Source organism: Anser anser (assembly GCF_964211835.1).
Source record: "Anser anser genome assembly, chromosome: 15".
In the NCBI taxonomy this organism is placed as follows: Eukaryota; Metazoa; Chordata; class Aves; order Anseriformes; family Anatidae; genus Anser; species Anser anser.
In genome coordinates, this window is record NC_139736.1 from 7,688,444 (window position 1) to 7,708,045 (window position 19,602).

At 37.1% G+C, this 19,602-nt stretch overlaps 2 protein-coding genes across 20 annotated transcripts in view; one reads left to right on the forward strand and one right to left on the reverse strand.

Annotated features, from left to right (window-relative positions):
* CCZ1 (CCZ1 homolog, vacuolar protein trafficking and biogenesis associated) lies at positions 1-17,588 on the forward strand (the record flags this gene model as incomplete). 2 transcript variants are annotated; one of them, XM_083800372.1, is made up of 15 exons in its annotated part: positions 1-234; positions 1,855-1,952; positions 2,081-2,174; positions 2,272-2,346; positions 3,369-3,416; positions 4,055-4,138; positions 6,486-6,661; positions 7,808-7,889; positions 9,682-9,743; positions 10,664-10,775; positions 11,407-11,440; positions 11,795-11,912; positions 14,733-14,891; positions 15,979-16,106; positions 17,240-17,588. In XM_083800372.1, exons 1-15 carry the CDS (start codon positions 130-132, stop codon positions 17,293-17,295), a joined length of 1,431 nt encoding a protein of 476 aa, XP_083656498.1. In that variant the 5' UTR covers positions 1-129. The 2 variants fall into 2 exon arrangements, with proteins under 2 accessions (XP_083656498.1, XP_083656497.1); XM_083800371.1 differs by lacking the exon at positions 17,240-17,588 and having other exon boundaries at positions 15,979-16,198.
* RSPH10B (radial spoke head 10 homolog B) overlaps positions 9,750-19,602 on the reverse strand; it is a 25,102-nt gene continuing 15,249 nt past the window's right edge. For 9 of the 18 annotated variants that reach the window (XM_083800336.1, XM_083800345.1, XM_083800344.1 and 6 more), the window contains 2 exons: positions 18,789-18,981; positions 16,095-18,389 (listed from right to left, as the gene is read on the reverse strand). In XM_083800336.1, the coding sequence (XP_083656462.1) occupies positions 18,182-18,389; positions 18,789-18,981 (401 nt within the window). In that variant the 3' untranslated portion in view covers positions 16,095-18,181. Of the gene's footprint in view, positions 9,891-16,094; positions 18,390-18,788; positions 18,982-19,006; positions 19,403-19,602 lie in introns of those variants that run through there. The other 9 variants (XR_014572808.1, XR_014572809.1, XM_083800349.1 and 6 more) reach the window with 9 other exon arrangements.

Here is a 19,602-nt window from a genome sequence, read left to right on the forward strand (position 1 = left end):
GTTCCGGGGCGGGGGAGAAGGCGGAAGCGGTGTGGGGCTGGTGCCGGTGCCGGCGGAGGGCCCTGGGCTGCTCCCTGATGGTGTGTGGCGGCGGCGGTCGGCCCCAGGCGCGCTCGCTTCCAGCTCGGTATGGCGACGGCGGCGGCGGGGGGAGCCGCCCAGGAGAAGCAGCTCGCTCCGACCCTGCTCAGTTTCTTCATCTACAACCCCAAGCTGGGGCCCAAAGAGGGAGAGGTACCGGAGGGAGGGACGCCGCGGCTCGGGGCTGCGGGGCGAGAAGGGTTTGGGGGCCCTCCGGTGCTGTCCCGGCCCTGGGGCGGCTGTCGGGGCACGGCTGCCCCTCTGTGAGGCCCTGGGGGCCGCGGGATTACCGCTTCCCCTGGCTCCTGCGGCAGCCTTCCTCTGGCCATGTCCTGCTTCAGGCAAAGCAGTAACCAAGGTGTTGTCAGTGGTAGCATGTAAAATATTGCAGGTGGTCTGTTAAGTACTGTGTTTTACTGATGTGGTAACTTCTTCTAAAATACTTCTTTCAATCGCTATAATCTGGTAAAAAACCTCAGTCATTAATTTAGCTAAATCTAAGCTATTGCTAGTTAGCACTAGCATCACAGTGCTCATGCCACTGTGATTTTTGATTTTAATAAGCCAGAATCTGTATTTTTAGATAATAACGCATTGTACGATTTGTGTGATAGCCTGTAGTTTTAGTAGTGCTTTTGCGCAGGGCTGTGCCTGTACTTACTTATTAGTGACTGACGGGGCTGACTGCACCCTCTATGAGTCCGTGGATGGCTTGAAGCTGGGGGGAAGCCGTTGATGTGCTGGAGGGCAGGGCTGCTGCTTGGAGGGACCCTCAGCGAGCTGGGGAAACAGCTACCAGAAACCTCACGAAGTTCAACAAAAGCAAATGCAAAGCCCTGCATGTGGGACAAAACAATCTCACGCAGCATGGGCTGGCTGGTTAGAAAGCAGCTTTGCAGAACAGGACCAGGGAGTCCTAGTGAACAACAGGTTGTACATGAATCAGCAGTGTGCCCTTGTGGTAGTGAAAACCAACAGCATCCCAGGCTGTGTGAGTGAGAGTGTATTAGCAGGTCAAGAGAAGTGGTTGCTTCCCTCTGTTTGTGGGCACTGTGGTCCCCTGGGGCTTCCCAGGGTAGGAAAAACACTGACAAACTGAAGCAGGTCTAGCGGAGAGTCCCTGTTGGTCAGGAGGCTGCAGTACCTGATGTGTCAGGAAACCCTTAGAGAACTGGGTGTGTGCAGTCTGAAAAGCAGAACGTGTTGGAAGGGGGTCTTGTGGCTGTCTTCACCTGCCTGAGGGGCTATTATAGAGAGAACGGAGCCAGGTTCTTCTTGAAGATGCACAGTGAAAGGCTAAGAAGCAATGGAAGACATTGCAGCAAGGGAAATTCTGATGAGATAAAATAATTTCTTCATGTTGAAGTGGTCAAACACCAGAACAGGGCCCAGAAAGTCTGTGCAGTCTTCAGCCTTGGAGATACTCAGAACTTGACTGGACAGGGCCCTGAGCAATCCGAGCTAGCTTTCAAGCTGGCCATGCTTTGATCTGGCTTCGAAGCTATCCTTGCTTTGAACTAGCTGTGAAGTAGTTATGGCCTGTTATTTCAGTAGCCTTGGAAATATAAACCATTTTGAAATGTCTTGGGATGACTGCTTAAGTATGCTTAAATATGACTTCTAGCCATTATTACAGACGCCTATTTAGGTACAAGATAAAATTCTGCCTAAAAGACTGTGATTGAAGTTAAAGAATACTTAGATCATGTTCTGATTGTTTTTAAACTTTGATTCTGTTAAAATGCATTTTGCTTTGATTCTTTTAAATTTTAGGAAGAAAAGAAGATTCTCTTCTATCACCCAAATGAAGTAGAAAAGAATGAAAAAATTAGAAATGTGGGACTGTGTGAAGCTATAGTACAGTTCACAAGGTATAAAGTCTGACCGCGTAACTCATTGTATTAGCACAGACAAAATGCTTAAAATTTCCCAATCATATATGTTTTCTTTTTGTGTGTGTATATAAATATCTATATCTACATAAATGTTTTCTTTCTAGGACCTTTAGTCCAACAAAACCTGCAAAATCCCTACATACACAGAAGAATAGACAATTTTTCCATGAACCTGAAGAGAATTTCTGGATGGTCATGGTACTTATGCATATGATATGCATATTTCTAAAACATCATATCAGAATGTTCTCAATGCATTCTGCATTGTCTAATGCCAGCCTGTTCCACCTTCTAGGTTGTACGAAACCCCATAATAGAAAAACACAAAGATGGAAAACCAGTCTATGAATATCAGGAAGAAGAATTACTGGTAATACTGAACTCTCCCCTCTCCCCCTTTTTAAATAAGTTATATTGCATTTTAAGAGTAACACAGAAATACCTTAGTTTGATTCTTCTTGAACTGCTGCCAAATTGACTTAAAATATGCATATAGCCATAAATGGAAAAAAAGCAAAGTAGTTTTCAATACAGTTTAGAGAAGACAGCAAGATAGGGAGTTATCCAAATGGCAGTTCAAGATCACCTAATAAACGTCAGTGAAATGCACAGCTGTGAGTCTTTTTTTTTTCTTGGAATAGGCAAATATTTCTTAGGATCTGTTTATTTAATAGGTTTCCTGTAAGATTCTGAAATGTAGCTTTATTAGGTTTAAGTACATGTTCCACAACTTTAAGACTACTAGTAATCTTTACTAATAAGCTGGAAAGCCAAACGGCTCAAACCTATCATGGGATTTCTTGTCCAGACTGCAGTATCTTTACACCAGTTTAATTGTATGCAGGAAAGGTATTTGGTCAGCTGGAATAATGTGTAAAGAGGTGGTTGTTTATGCTGCCTCTGTTCATCACAGTATGCATACTAATGCTGTTCCTTATTTAGTCCTGTGAAAAATATTGGTGTTGTCACTCTATTTCATCCAACAATAAAAGTCTTTTTTTCATTAAGATTGTAGTCCAGTAACAACTTGCTATGATGTCCCACCTCCTTTAGCCTTTGAATGTGAAGAAGAGAATAATGGTCTGAAATAGGTTCATTTTAATTGACCACTGGCCTTAGGGAAATACACTATTTGTAACTGATACCTTGTGCTTGAGTTAGTAACATTTGGTATTAAATTTAAGGGGGGGAAAGGACTCCCTTTGAAATAGTACCTTATATGTATGAAGAAACCTCTAGATGTTGACTGAAAATGCTATTTAACTTTTCAGAGACCAACTTCTCTAATTTGTGCACGTGCCTGCTCTTTGAGTGTTCATTACATGTAGCTCAGCCAAAATATTTGAAATACTGCCTCTGCTTATACTAATGCCTTGCTCTTTTTTTCTGCAGGATAAGGTCTATAGTTCGGTCCTGCAGCAGTGCTACAGCATGTACAAGGTAGAGTTAATAATACAGAGGCTCTACTTCTGGGCAGAGAAAGAGATCCTTATGGTACCATTTGGATGTGCAAGCTCATCATTGCTTTGAGATGCTTGTCTCATTGCTGTTGGCTGCAGTAATAACTCTTAATAACTATTCCTGAAGCTGTAATAGTGGTGATGGAAGAGAAAAAATAAAGCTGTTGCAGTTGCCAGTGTTAGTTCATTAGCTTACAGTAAAAATAAGAGCCTTCTAATTTCCATGAAGTCCAGATTTCTTCTTTCGTGGACGGTTCTGACACTAAGCACTTGCTTTTGATGTTTATATTATCTGTTGGAGAAACAATACTGAATAAAGGCCATTAAAATGTCTTTTAGAAAATAATGAATTAAGATGTTTAAGCAACACAGATAAATAACTTCTCTACTAATGGAGAATTTATTTTCCTTCTCTAATTCTGACCACGCTGCCATGTATACCTGGAGTCTGCAAATCTGAGAGAGGATCTTTCAATAAGGGAGGGGTAAATTTAGATCTATGCAGAGCTGTAGTACTGAGGAACAGAAGCTGTATTATAATCTAGCTATATTCATATATGAGTTACGTGAAATTAATGTAACTACAGAATTATCTGACTGACTTCTTTTAACCACTAGCTTTTCAATGGCACGTTTGTGAAAGCCATGGAAGATGGAGGTGTAAAAGTTCTAAAGGAAAGACTAGAGAAGTTCTTCCATCGGGTAAGACTTTATTTTTCAGGCACATACAGTGTGATTCTACATTGGAAATAAAAAGTAAAAATTTTCTCTACGTGGCTTCAGTGTAACTCTAAAACATGAGCAGTGGAAAAGATGTAGCAACAATACAAAAAGCCTAGTTACTTGTTCTTTCCAAATACTTCCTGCTTCCTACTAACATGGTAGATTCTTTAAAGGAGTTGAACCACAAACAGAGTTATAGCTTGATAGAAGAGTTTTCTTATTGAATATTTTTTTCTGATGGAATCATGTTCATTCTTTGGAAATTCTGCATTAATGTTTGAATTGGTTCATGGGATAATCATTTGTGTAGACCTATTCGAGAAACTGTTAAAGAATGATTCAAGTTGGAAAGAACCTGGAGAGGCTATCCAGTTCAACCACCTGCTCAAAGTAGGGTAACATTGAATTCAAATTAGATTGCATGTGGCTTTGGCTGGTTGACTCTTGAAAGTATCTAGGGTTGGAGTTTCCACAACCTCCATGCACAGACATTGAAGTTCCATAGCACAGTGAAGTAACTGGTAGTTGTGACTTTTAACTATATTTTTTTTCCTGTGTGGGATCAATAGTCATGCCTGATAAGGTTTCAGGAAATAAACTTTGTTTATAACTTGTCTTCAGTATTTAACTTCAATTTTGAGCAGCAAATGTTTTAGTAAAAGGATGGAAAGCAAACTCTATTTCTGAGCAGGAAGTCAATCAAATATTTTCATTTAACTCATGTAAAGTAGTCACATCTAGCAAAAGTTTGAGTTCCTACATTAAAAGTTTAATCAAGCTGACTTCAGAAGATAGCAGCCGAGTGTCTGTCTGCCCCCATTCTTCTCATTTGCATGGAAGGAAATGGAGGGTTACTGTCAGCAGTTAGTTCTCTTGTTGCAGAGATTTGAATATTGATATCTCTGATAATGATAGAGTGTAGACACTGTATACTGATGCTTAAAATTTTTCTCTTAGCAACTTTTAAGAAAAAAGTGTAAAAAAAAAAAGTACAATTCAAACTGATTTTAGGATAGGCTTCTTTTTTGTTTTTTGTTTTGTTTTTCTTAGTTTTGGATTTTTCTGTTTGCATGTTTGTTTCTTGTAAGGCTGTCATAGGCCCCAGAATGAACCCTGTTGGCACAAGGAGTATTTGTTTGATTTGCTGGTATATACTTTTGCCTAGACTGCATTCAAAAATACAGCATGGCAGAAGGGGAAGTAATAAATAATCTTTAAAACATTAGTTTTCCTTTCAAGCTCCTAGTGAAGATAAAACAGTAGTCATTGAGAGTAGTATAACAAACAAATCCAAGGAAAAGTTGTTTCTCTTTTTTGCTGGGGAATTAGAAATGCTTAGAAAGTTTGGTCATGCAAATTACTGTATTGTAACCCTATTGAATGAATTGGTTACGTGCTGATGGCAGGTTTGGTCTGCATTGAAACTGTGAAAGGAAATGAGACTTAGATTATAAACTGTGACAGAGACCTGTCATACTGTCTGTAGCTACCATGGAATATGTAAATGTGAACAAGCATACGCATTTCTAAATGGAATGAGAACAAGCTCTAATTTTTAAGCTAATAAAATTATTCTGCAAAGCTGAAGATTGATCTGAGCAGTTCAATATCTATGTCTGTGCTTGGTTGAATGCAGATTTTTTTTTACTAGGTAGACAAAGATTTTTGTAATGACTTGATAACAACTTGCTTTAGCTATGCTGTTTTGTGTGTATGAAACTAATTTTTGTTGACTGTTTCCTACTAATCTAGTACGGTGGTAATGTATGCAGTGCTGAGTAGTGAACTTCAAAAATGGGGGTTATTTTATAGCTTGGTTTTTGGTAATGTGAAATGACTGTAGAGGGAGCCACTGGATAACTCATCTTTCACAGACCAGGGTGTCTGATAGTGTGTTTAAAATCTATTGGTAAAGCTTACGATCTATCAGGAAAGAGAATAATAAAAATTTTCTTTTGCACATTGCAAGCCAATGTATTTATCTAATATTTCAGTGAAAATATTTCATAGAATTATTCTGTAATTCTATGATCTAATATTTCTACAGAGTTACTTCTGAAATTAAATAGTAGTATGATGGGCTGTGTGTTCTTGTCCTCTCCAAGGATCTTGAGCTAGCCTTAAAAGCTGTTGTCCCTGATTAAATAGTAGTAAATTGACATCTGGATCACATTGATACATTAAGGAGTACTTCAGGCAAACAGGACTATAAGGGATTTTTTGGATCGTTAGTCTAGATTACAGGGAATTAGACTCAAATTTGTCATTTAAATGTACACATTGGAAATTTTCTGAATTCTAAAAACAACTGTCATTATCCTCTTAGTACTTGCAGACACTGCACTTACAATCTTGCGATCTGCTGGACGTATTTTGTGGAATCAGCTTCTTTCCACTGGATAAAATGACTTACTTGAAAATTCAGTCATTTATTAATAGGATGGAAGAAAGCTTGAACATAGTCAAATATACTGCATTTCTCTACAATGATCAGCTTATCTGGTAGGTACTAAGATCATTTCTTTTATGTGTTTTTAAATTATCATCCTATAAATAAGTGCCATAATAGCAAAGCTGAATCAGTGGACAAGGTGCATGAAAATGCAAAAACAGAATGCTAGAAAGAGTGATGTGGAAGAAAGTCTTTGATCTTTGGCCTTAAAAATCTCTAAGCTGTACCAAATTATTATTTCCAAGTAGCCCTAAGGAGCAGCTATAAGCCTGTTCTTGTAGTTCTATTTTATGTCTCCTAAAATCAATGAATCTCTCCATGCCCGCAATAATTTTAGGTCTTTGCAGTTCTACCAAATATTGATTGGACTTCTATGTGAGTCTTGTTCCTACTAAACTGCTTAAGGTGAAGTCTCTGGAAGTTTTGAGCTATCATCTCTGCTCTTAAACTAGGTAGTAATATGGCAAGTAGATTCAAAAGTTATTGGGGAAGGAATGTGAGTCTTTTATTAACCTAGCTTCCAGAGCAAACAAAGCAAAAGTCACGATTTATAGATCTGTATTTAGTTTTGCAGGGGCAACTAAAGTAATAAGCCTTGAAAAAGCATGTTTGATACTTAGTTATTCTTTAATACGTCCCAGCCCTCATTGTGAAAAATACTGCAGGAAGCATTTTTTATTTTTTTTAACAAAGACAAGTATTTAAGTTTGCAAAATCAATGCTAACTTAACTTTTCAGCTAATCTAGGGGGTATTTACTGACATGACACAGTTGTTCAGGGCATACTGCTTCATTTGCAGCTAAACATTTTATTTTTCAAAGGGTGTGAGGAAATCATAAGAGAATTGCACTGTGTTTCAGATGAGAAATCTTGTGGTTTTTTTTTTTTGAAAGAATTTTTTTAAAAAATCCCACTACTTTGTACTTACACTATGTAATTATGACATCAAATATGAGTTAGTAGCAGGAGATATGACTTCTATTTTACAGCAAACTTGGATGTTAGTTTGTTTCCTAAATACAAACCACATCTTATTAAAAATGAATATTCTGGGACAATCTACTGAGACGCTGAAATGTTGCTACCCTAGTTTTATGCGTGCTTTGCTGCCTGGGTTGTGGTTGGGGGAAAATGTGTGACTTGAGAACTGCAAGACAAACAGCACTTGCATTTTTATCTCTACTTGATGTTCTAGGAGTGGACTGGAACAAGATGACATGAGAATTTTGTATAAATATCTCACAACATCTCTGTTTCCAAGACACATGGAGCCTGAGGTATCATAGTGGGAGTGTTTGTTCTTTTTCCTTCTGTCTATTTTGTAATGCTAAAGCCTAAAATACCAAAGAGAAGCATCTCTTTTCCCCTACCCACCTTAAAATTCAGTTTAGGAATGCCTGAGATTTATTGCTTTGGGGGCATTCTACTAAACTCAGTAATGTTTGTACCTATCACTTACAGTATGAATTCTGCTGATGATTTGAATAAGGGATGCTGATAGGGAATTTCCTAAATGTTGATACCTGATGACTCCTTATAGCACCAGTGGAGACCTGCTCAAGCTTAAAAGTGAATGCTCTGCGTGTTCTTAACTGTAACCTTCGCAAAAGCCTACAGTGCTTGAGGCAGAGCTGGGTATAGCTGAATCTTTTATGAGTAGTGGACAGTGGGATCAAAATAAGCTTGCTCCTCTTCCAATATACTTCTGTTATAATGGGAAAAGGGCATTTTAATGGAAGCGTTATTTTAAAACAAAATTATTTAAAAACGTATGCGTTTGGGTCTGTTAAAGATGTGCAATGTTAGTGATCAAAGTCGTGGAAGCTTTTAAAGTAATTGAGTAAATTGTGTGTGGTTTTCCAGTTAATAAAGTGTTGCTCAAATACACCAATTTTGATATACAACACTGTAGAAACTCCTTAAGCTGCACAAATACCTAGTAATTGGCCTCTGAGTCTTTGTCTAGCAGCTCAGTGCTTGATGAATAGAACTTTCACACTGCTTGAGGTGAATTTCAGAAGTCATCGAGCCTTATTGACAGGACTTTTTCTTTTCCTGTAACTGAATCAAGCGAGCTTCTATAGCTTTTAGTGAGCTTTACAAAAAGAAGACATTTGATTTAGGGTGTTTGTTTCAGTCTTCCATGGATTAGCATATGAAGCTGGAGAGGGGAAAGCTTGTTGTTCCCTGAATTTAAAAAAATGTATTTGTAGCTATTTAATTAGCTGCTACATGATGTTCACAAACAAAAGGGGAAACCCTAGGTCTGATTTGAGCTTTTGCACCTTAGGATATGAATTTTGATGATAAAAATAGCAAGGGATCTCATTCCCAGAGATGACTATGGCAACATAGGTAACATTTGCGGTGCTAACAGTTTGAATTGATTCTCACTATAACTAACAACAAAACAGAGAGAATAGTGCAGAATGTCTTCTAAGAAGAAAAATCATGTAAACACAGAACTGTTTACTTCAGTGAGGATTTTTTGTGTGTGAGCTTAAGTGGCTGATGTAAATAACTACAGGTAGTAGATAGCGTGTGGCACAGCCTCCTAATGTGAAGTACAGGCTGTGCTTTGGCACAGCAAATTAAAAGTTAGGGCTCAGCTAATGTGTGTGTTGCTAATGTAGGACTTGACTGCAGCAGACAGGGTGAACAGACCTGCCTTCCCTGTATGTCACTTTGAAGAATTCATTCAGATGTGTTTCATACCTGCATAATGAAGATACTTCCCTACTTCATAGTGCTGACCATACTCAGTATCGCAAACAAATCACATCAGCCTAATGGCTAAACAGAATGTGGAGTTCTTTAAGACCACATGGAGTTAGTTATCCTTTTCCCCACCCCCAGCAAAGCTCCAAAGTAATAAATGCAAAATCAGAATGTTCTGTTCTGTCAGCATCTCTATAGCTTTGTCTCCATCATGTTACACAAAGAGTATATATCTTCATGAGCATTATTTTCTGCAATAGTTTATATATAATATGATATAAAGACAGCCTACAAAAGAGTAATAGAAAATACCTCTAAGGTGTTTTTTTCTTGTGTTCTTTTTTGCTTCAGTTAGCAGGAAGAGATTCTCCAATACGTGCTGAAATGCCAGGAAATCTACAACATTATGGAAGGTAGCTCTTAATAACTGTTACCGTCTACTCCTTCTTCCCTCAAGGACAAAACGTTAGAGAGGAGTGAATTTATTTTTGGGTACATGTTCCACATGTAGTCCATTCCACAGGGTCACACAGTAGTCAGTATAATGTAAAACTTGACCTCTGAGGAAAAAAAAGAGGAAAATAAATATGCAGAAACAGTAATTAAGCCTTTTCTTCCCTACTGTTCTTAATGCACTGCATGAAAAGTTTTGGCAGTGCTCCAGACACTTCTTTTCAGTCAGGCACTTCAGACGAAGGTGCATGTATCTAGTGATTTATTTTTCCTCTGTACTCAGTATGTCAGAGGGGGGAGTTCTGCACTTAAGCAGCTGGGCAACATTTTGAATAATTGTGGGTTCAGACATCTTTCTTATAACCACTATAATTCCCTTTGCCTGATTTAGAGTATTGTGTTGTGATAGAAGCAGTGGCACATGTTTTCTTGCTTTTCCCCTCAAAGTTAAGTGCTTCTAATACATCACTGTTCTACGTAAAGCTAATCTGAATATACTGTTGGAAAGTGGAGGATGAATGCCTTCCCAGTAGCAACAAAAAAAGTTGTTTTTTTTTTTAAAGTCACAACTTGGATGTGGAAGGAGTTTGGCTGTTGTTCACCTGACAGTCTGTGCAGTTTACTTCCTTATCATTTTTTACTCTGCTTTTCTGATCCTGTTTCTGTAGCTGGAACATATATGTAAGTAATACTTTGACAATAAGAGTGCTGAGATAATACATAAAGGAAAGGGTTCTGTGCCTATCTGGATAGCTGAAAACTTACTGTATGCAAATCCATTCATGCATGCAAGTAATTGCTAGTTTCAAAAACATCTGTTAAATAGGAAAAACTGAAATACAAGAATTCATCACATCTGACCTGTTAAATTATTTTATAGGTTTCTTACTGGACCCTTAAATCTTAATGATCCAGAAGCAAAATGCCGATTCCCCAAAATATTTGTTAACACTGATGACACTTATGAAGAGCTTCATTTAATTGTTTATAAGGTATTACATTTTTCTCTGCAATTATTCCTCAGAATTAGGAATCTATATACAACGAGAAGCCAATGATGTGAAATATTTGTGAACTGCATAAAGAGATGCATTGATAGGACCAGGTTAGAGCAAAGAGACAGAAAACTGTGGAATTTATAGCAGTAAGATTTAAAACCTGAATCTACGTCTTCCTCTCTCGTATACCCTCCCCAAAACAAAGAAGTTTTATCAAAACAAAATGTCAGCCGTAGTAAGTTTACATGATTTCATACCTGGCTTTATATTGCATTAATCTGTGGGGAGAAAAAAATAATATTTTTTGTAATGAAATTCCATTCCTTGCAGACATATGTCCTTGCATAAAATGCACTTAGTAGCAAATTTTACGTTTCCCCTACAACTTAAACACTCTAAACTGGGCGGAATTTTAAAATCCTAACTATCCCATGTTACGGTAGATTGCAAAGAGATTGTCCTATTAAAGGGTAAGGATAATCACCTTTAAACTAGGTGATTATTTTATTATTATTATTTAACTGGTTTACCTATGTGTGACTTCACTGAGTTATTGTCAAATGACTTTGAGGTAGTTGAGGTAACCTGTTGTAAATGTTTTTTTGCTTTAACTTTTTTGTTCCAGGCCATGAGTGCAGCTGTCTGCTTTATGATTGATGGTAAGTACCTACTAGTATCACTTCTTCAGTGAGACACAGTTAGTACAAAATGCATACAACTTGTTTTGTTTTTGAAAATATTCGAGTTAATTTCTTATTTGAGACACTTCTTCATGAGTGCTTTTTATCAGTCTTTTGATTTTGTTCCAGTGGTATAGGTAATTCAATTTACATGATAAAATGACTAAATATTACTTAAAGTTAACCTTATGGATGATTTGGAAAGTGCACAGGTATAACTGAGAAGTTTGTCCCAGGACTCTCAAGGATGTTTAAAGAAAGCAACTACAGAAACTGTACCTTCTACTGTGGGAAGGGAATCTCATCTCTCCCCTTTCTTTACATGCCATGTAGCTTCAATTCCGCCTACACTGGAGTTTTGCCGTAAACTGGACAGCATTGTTGGGCCTCAACTTACTGTGTTAGCATCAGACATATGTGAACAATACAACATCAACAAGAGAATATCAGGGTTTGTACCATGTTTCTGTTGCAGTCCTGCTTTAGTTGGTTAAAAATTAGCTTTAATGAACTGCTTATAATGGTAATATGATTCCCAAATTTTGAAAGCATTGAGTAAATCGTATATCTTAGGACGTTTATCTGCCTTTCTGCATCTTAAGCCTTTATAAAGTTCCTGTTGTTGCATATTCAGGTCTCCTTGAAATAATGACATACATGTTATTAATTTTGCAATGAATGTTTATCGTGTGGCTGAAGCCTTTTTCTTCTATGTGCATAACTGCTGCAGAAGAATCATGTAAATATTAAGATAATAAATCTCATTTATTGACCAAGATTCTCCCGCCTCACCCCGAAGATGTCAACAGACTTTTCAGATACAGCAGGTGGAACTTCTGGGTTTTGCTTTTTTCATATGTGAACTTGAGCTTGATCTATGGAGATGCACAGTTCTATGGATTACTGTGCTTCCAGAAATACATACAAGATGGTAAAAATGCAGACTGAACTGGTAGTTTCTGTCCATCCTTGCCATGTTGAAACAGAAATAACAGTTCCTGCAAAGCTTTCAGTTTGTATTTTGCAACTTTCCTTGATCAAACAGGATCTCTTAATGTTCACAGATAGCCTTTGGGCAACTAGAACTTTTGAGTTTCTTTAAAATATCACTGGCTTTTTGCCCACCTCCTTTCTTTTGTTGATTTCGACTTCTGCTTTCCTAAACTGATATTTTCTGTAACATTAAAAATAGAGAATTTTCTTCTTCACACCAAGTAGATGCTGACACAGCTAGCTCTGTCTGAATGTTTCCTTAGACACATGCATCTACAGCTTGGACAGAGTGTATGTAACTCTTAAATCTGTTACAAATGCACACCGTGTGTTTATCAGACAGCATGGATGTAAAACCTCTGGGCACATCAGGGCATAATGGGCTGCTCTTTGTGGCACTTATTTCAAGTGGAAGATGTAGCCTATAAACAGATGAGAGGGCTTTGAATAACCCAGTTCTTCCTGGGGAAAGACCTAGAAGCATCCAGTGTAGTCTACCTTAAGGTAGCCTGCCTGAGTGTAGACTTTTCCATGGGACTGATGTTCTAGTCTTCCCTTCGTTATGTTGAGATACTCCCTTGGTCCGAAGTTCTTGTGCTCTCTTTAATTACCAATTCCTGGCAGGGAAACATTTACTTTGTCATAGTTTCTGCCTCATCTGTAGGGCAGGATGGGTGGTGTTTTTCTGTTGTTTTTTTTTTTTGTATTTAACTCCTGCAGGTTCAACTCTTATCCCATTTTCCAGTTCCTCCTCCAACTGTCCAATTCAAGAATTGTCTTTCATGCTGCATTAACCCAATAGAAAGGTAGTGAGAGCACAGGAAAGACAACTTTCTTGCTGTTGCTTTGGAGCCACAAGTCCGTGCAACATATTCGATGGATATCAAAAGTTTTATTTAAGATGCTGAAGCTAGGCTCCTTATCTTATGGGAATGATGCTACAAGGAAAAAGTTATAGATACTAGAATGACTTACGTTGAACAGGTTTTTTTGTTTTTCTTTTTGGAGTAACATACTTGTTAGTTATAATGCAAGCTTTAAACTTAAGTACTTTTATTCAGGATTACTGCTTCTCGGTGTGGCCACGTATGATAGGCGAGGAAAAAAATGATTTATTTTCCATTTTGCAGAACTAAGGTAACAAAGGAAAAAAAATGAAAAAGCATGCTAATGCTTTAGAAAATTTGAAAAATATCTTAAAACTATAGCTTATTCTCCATATAAAATGACTTATTTGTAGGTAGATTTGTTAATTGTGGAACCAAGAACTGCAGTCACATAAAACAACAAAAAATGAATTAAATCAAAGATAGGTGTGAGACTTAATTTTTATAGTGGTAGCATGCCAAATCAGCAGAATTGCAGGGTACAGAGTAGGATGCACTTGAAATTGTGCCAGTCTACTAAATCATTAAACTTGGTGGTTTTTTTTTCCCTGTCATCTGGGACTGGTTTTGGCTGCTTTATCTCTTTTAAAGTTTAATGCCGCAGTGTCCTGAAAACATGATACAGTTTCTTGACACTAATGCACTGGGGTGACAGAGACAAAGGGTATCTAGTTGTTTGCTAAGGTGACTGGTGTCATCACAGTATCTCCTTGACTCTGAATAATACATAGCCTGAAGTACCAATTGCTGTAGCCAGTTTTTGACGATCTAAATTTGTTGTGGCTTAAACCAAAATTACAGCTCTAAGTGACAGATTTTATATTACCTTCATAAAAGAGGAAATGGAGGAGGATAACTGAGGGAGGAGTTTGAAAATAGTCTTGCCTGGGCCACACAAATGATGGTCAAAAACTAACTGTCTGGATCAAGGAAGAGTCCTTCCTTTTGACTTAACAAATAAAGATGTGAGTGAAAAATTCCTAAGTAGTCACGTTAAAGACCCATCTCCATTCAAAGCAGACTGAGCTGACACAGCAAGGAAACAAAATTATGATGGAGGAAGAAATAGTTTATTAGAAAGATCTGAATAAAATACTGATGGGATGTGGGACCAGGCCCTTAGACTCTACTGTGTCTATTTCTTAGCAGCCTAAGAGGAGGAAAAACTGGTCTTGGAGGTTTTCTTTTTTTATTATTATTTTTATTTAAGTATTGAAATTAAGTTTGATCTTGCTGCAAGTCTTAATGTACTTGGTCTCTGCAATGTGAAAATAACCTCATGATGTCTCAGTAAGTTTTACACTTCTTAGTTAATAGATGTTTTCTGTGAGTCTTGTGCTTATAGAACATGTTAGTACTTGCAAGTCACTTTTTTTTTTGAATCTTCCTAGGGCTGAGAAGGAGCCACAGTTTAAGTTTATCTATTTCAATCACATGAACCTTGCAGAGAAGAGTACTATTCACATGAGGAAAACACCCAGTGTATCACTTGCATCTGTACATCCTGACCTCATGAAGATTCTTGGTGACATCAACAGTGACTTCTCTAGGTAATGCTTAACTATTAAATAGCCTGTAACCCCTTCTGTCAAGTAGATTTTTCAAATGTGTGAAGCTTTCATGCCTTTTTGTTCATGGATGGCTTTCATAGCTCTATAAGGAACTGTGTAATGTGGGTCATATTTACTACTTCTAACCAACACAAAATATTATGTCATATATAAACTTTTCTTGTCCTTTAAAAAAATAATTTAGAGGTCCTGGCCCTTTATTTATCCAAGAAAATATCTAATCTATGTGAAGCTTCAGAGTAACCGTAATAAACTTAGAAGGAGCCTGAAGCCAAGTGCTTTTGCACTTAAGTCCATCTAGTGTCATGATAAGTAGCATAAAGGACAGGAAAACCTGCTTCTGCCTGTTACATTAAACCCTCTACTGGGGTTTAATAGCTGGCTGCTTTTAGGGTTTGGACAACGGATAAAACACAAGCCTTGCAGTTACTACAGTACTGCTTGTAGGAAAGATAACTGGCTTTTTGTAAAGAGTATCCTCTTATCTAAATCAAGGTTGGAGAGACCTTCCTAGAACTACAAAAACTCATAAAAATGGGAAATGATTGTGATGTCCATAGTTCTTACTAGGGACTATCAATAGTCCCACTCTATATAAGTTTTTCATTTTCAGTTTTAAGTCAGAGTTTCATCATATTATGGAAGTACCAGGTTAGTGACAGCCTTATGTAATAGACCTAGTTGTTCAGCTTGGTTTAGTTCTATGTTTAACAACTTGATATGGGGTGAGAGTCTACTATCTCCACCTTCTGTTACCTGGTCACAGTGTAGCAAAACATAATGCGATGAAATATGTCCTTAACTTCATGGACACTGTTTTCTTCGAAGTGCAGGAGTGTTTGGCCAACAGACGAAGCAAGAATTGTGCTTTCAGATGAGTCAATCATTCTGTGCAGCTTATTTATGAAGTCTTGGATTGATGAATTATGTTAAAGTTAGTACTCTGTTAGTATCTCTTGATACTCCACTACAATTTATGATGTTATTATTAATAAATTAGTACAACTGAAAAATTGATGACTATCAACTTGCCACCACCTTCTTTACTTTTTGAAACTTCTTTCAGAGTTGACGAAGATGAGGAAATTATTGTGAAGGCAATGAGTGATTACTGGGTAGTTGGGAAAAAGTCTGACCAGCGAGAACTGTACGTTATTTTGAATCAAAAAAATGCAAATCTGATTGAAGTTAATGGTAAGGATTGGTTTTTATTACTTTTTAATACAGTTACTACTGAATCATATGCCCATGGAAAAGTAATAAAATCCATCTCATGCAAAATCTAGAGAGGGAGTGATCGATGATAGACCAGGTACGTTTGTGTCAGGTTTTAGTCTGCTTTCTCTATCAGCTATGAAAAAAGAACAACATAAATATTCATCAAACATTCTTAAATTATTAATGAGTCATTCTTCTTTGAAATAATAGAGGAGTACTTTGTGATGTTTACGAGTAATTAATGAAGTGTATTACAGGTGAGAGATGAAAATATTTACATCTGATGTAACCTACCCGTGGATCACTGACATAAAACTTACTTATACATCATGTCTCTCCTGTCAATGATCCTTCTGCCAGTATTGGTGTTTCTAAGACTGTTTGAAGACTGATTTGCTCTGAGAGGGCAAATGAACATTAAGATGCATTAAGCTTTTAAATAGATTGATTTTAAAGAGAAATGACAGTTTGAGTATTACTTGCAGCAATTTGGGGCTTCACGGTTTTAATAAAGAGGCAATGCTCTTATTTGGATGATAGGAAATAATATTTTTTCTATGACCTAAACCTAATAACTTAAATTTTAGAAAGAGGACCTGGTTGCATGACTTACACAATGACCACTAATTGTCCTTTAGCATCAAATTTGCCATACAGAAACAGTGCGCCTTATAAACTCAGAAGGTCGTGCTACCTGTGAAGCATTGTCTGCCAAGTAGCACGAAGCAAAAGTTTTGTTGACTTGATCTATTGTAACAGGCTACAGTAATCCTTCCTTCCTCTGAAAAGGTGTTCTAATACACATCCTTGTGTGGAAGCTAGGTCTTCTGCTGTTGTAGTGTAGAAGTTTAAGACACGTGGTCCAGTGGCAAGCTCAAATAATCACTTACACTTCAGCCACTAAGCAATACAACTTATCTTTCAGACAGTCTGGAACTTCAGATTTAACTCAACCTTCTCTTACTGAACACAAAATTTATTATTTCTACAAGGAAACTCCTACTTTTTTCTATTTGAATTAAATTATACTCTACTTGATGCTTGCCATGGCTTTTCTTGCACAGCTTCCTGTATAATATACTGATTTCTAAATTTTTTTTTTTTTACAGAAGAAGTGAAGAAACTTTGTGCAACACAATTTAATAATATTTTCTTCTTGGATTGATCTGCAAAGGGCTGATTTATTGAAGATGTCAATGTCAGACACTTGTTCAACATGAGAAGTTATTAGTCATATTATTGACTGGAATAATGACAATAGTAAAGCAATACTTGCTTTGTAAGAATCAAAATTTCTACTAAAATCTGTAAACTGATCATAAAATTTTTAGATTTTAAAAATGTTTATGTGCAAACTAATTAAAAACCAGTCTGAATTCATCTGTACCATTCCATTCTGATGTTATGTGAATATTTTACTGGAAAATAAAATTAATAATTGTTACACTTTTAAGGGCATCTTTTGGTTTCCCTGTGTTGATTTGTAGAAAATTAACAGAAAGTCATGCTGTGATATGGAACTAGACTGGTTAAACAAGACCTCAGAAAAGGTGCTAGAAAATTATTTGTTCAAAGTTGACCTGTTTTTAAAGCTTCTCCTTCATCCTGATTCACCTTTTTTGTTGTCAAATTCTTACTTAAACGTAGGTCTACTCCAGACTGGACCACAAAAATACTTGCTTATATGAAGCATTTCAATCAAATAGACAATGATTTACGGAGAAACCATTTACTTAGAGCATACATTCATGATATGGGATATCAATTCTATACCAGCTTAACAATGATAGAAGTTTTAGTTAATCATCAAATACTGACTTTTGTAATAGTTTTCTTTATGCAAAGGGTTACACTCATTTAACTAACATATTCTTTTTCCCAAAGCCCTTCATTTAAAGCAGCTGGCCATGAAGTTTAATTTCCCTGTGAAAACATACTGTGCAGTTTTATCTCACTTGTGTTTTAAATGCTACTGCAGGTGTTTTTTGGTGTGTTTGTTTTTTCTTCAAAGAATACTTACATACTTGAAGTTTCAGGCCTCATCAGAAGACTTACTTCTTCTTTCTCTTTGCACCAGCAGGCACCTTGGTAACAACAGGGGGTGGTACAATGGATGCCTCTTCCTTTGGAGGGGGTACTAACTGTGGAACAGGCTCCTCTAACTCCTTAATAGCTGTATTGTTGGACTCAAAAGATCCTTTTTCAACTGTGGCCTCTTCCTGCCTTTTTGCCTCTTCTGCTTCTCTTTCAGCAATAAGCCTGAGTGAACAAAGTTTATATTTATGTACTGCAGATTTATACTGGCCAAGCAACTACACCTATATTCACATTATAAGCTGTCATACTGTAGAAAAGCAGAAAGCCCAGCTAGTTAATCCTTCAAGTCCAATTTATAGCATTCAAAAATACATTTGACTTGACTGCCTTTATACAGAGCAGAACCAGGAAAGATTGTTCTGTAACCTAAAGAGAGCCTGCATTCATTATTCCTGACAGTAATAAAGTTACACAAGTTACATTCTATATGTTGCTTACTACATTTGGATTATTTTTTCCCCAGTTGCAGTATGGTATACTACTTTATTACAGTGGATTTCCTGTTTTCAATAATTTTGCTAATATAAGATAAAATATTTTAAGATAAGATACTATACATACTTTGCCAGCTCTTCATCCTTCATCTTTCTCAGCTCAGCTAACTCAGCATCCTGTATTCGATTTTCTTTTATTTTTTCCCTCAGGGCTTTTTCATGATGGTAGGCAGGAAAGAAGTTGTTTATAAAAAAGATTTGCACCTGATAAACCCACCGACCAAATTCCTCATCTTTTACAGTTTTGGCTTCTAGTTTATCTGTAACACACAAATTAAACACGTTTATTTAACAGAATATTTATATTTCAAATGCCTGTTGGACTACAGTATTTCAGATCTGATACCCTGCAACAGAAAAGTCTAGCTGCACTGATCATTATGCTCCTCACCTCTTCATATCTGAGGAATACATGCTTGTTTCTGCATGGTATAAAAGATGACAACTCAGAAACTCAGAACTGATACATGTGAAAGGGGATGGCCCTTTTGCAGATCTTCAGAGCCACTCATCTCTGGGAATGGCATCAGAAGAATATAAACACTCCCTTTAATCCTATGACAGATGTCTTAATTATGCTGTAGTCTGACAACAGTTCAGGACCTGGGACTCCCGTACGTGGGGGAATGGAGGGATTAGCATGCCTCTCTGAAAGAACAGAATTGCATCCAATTGCTGTGGCTGTCAAAAAAAAAGGCTAGGTTACATCTGATTGTTCTTTACAAAATAGAGTTTTTTCAGATCTAACTGTTCAGTCATCAGATTTCAGTGAAAGATATGATGGACTGCTTAAAAAAAAAAACACTGAAAAACCACCTTGCCTACTATGTTCTTGCATTTGGGTTCTTTACCCTTGTAACAAGTTAACAAAGACAAAAAAC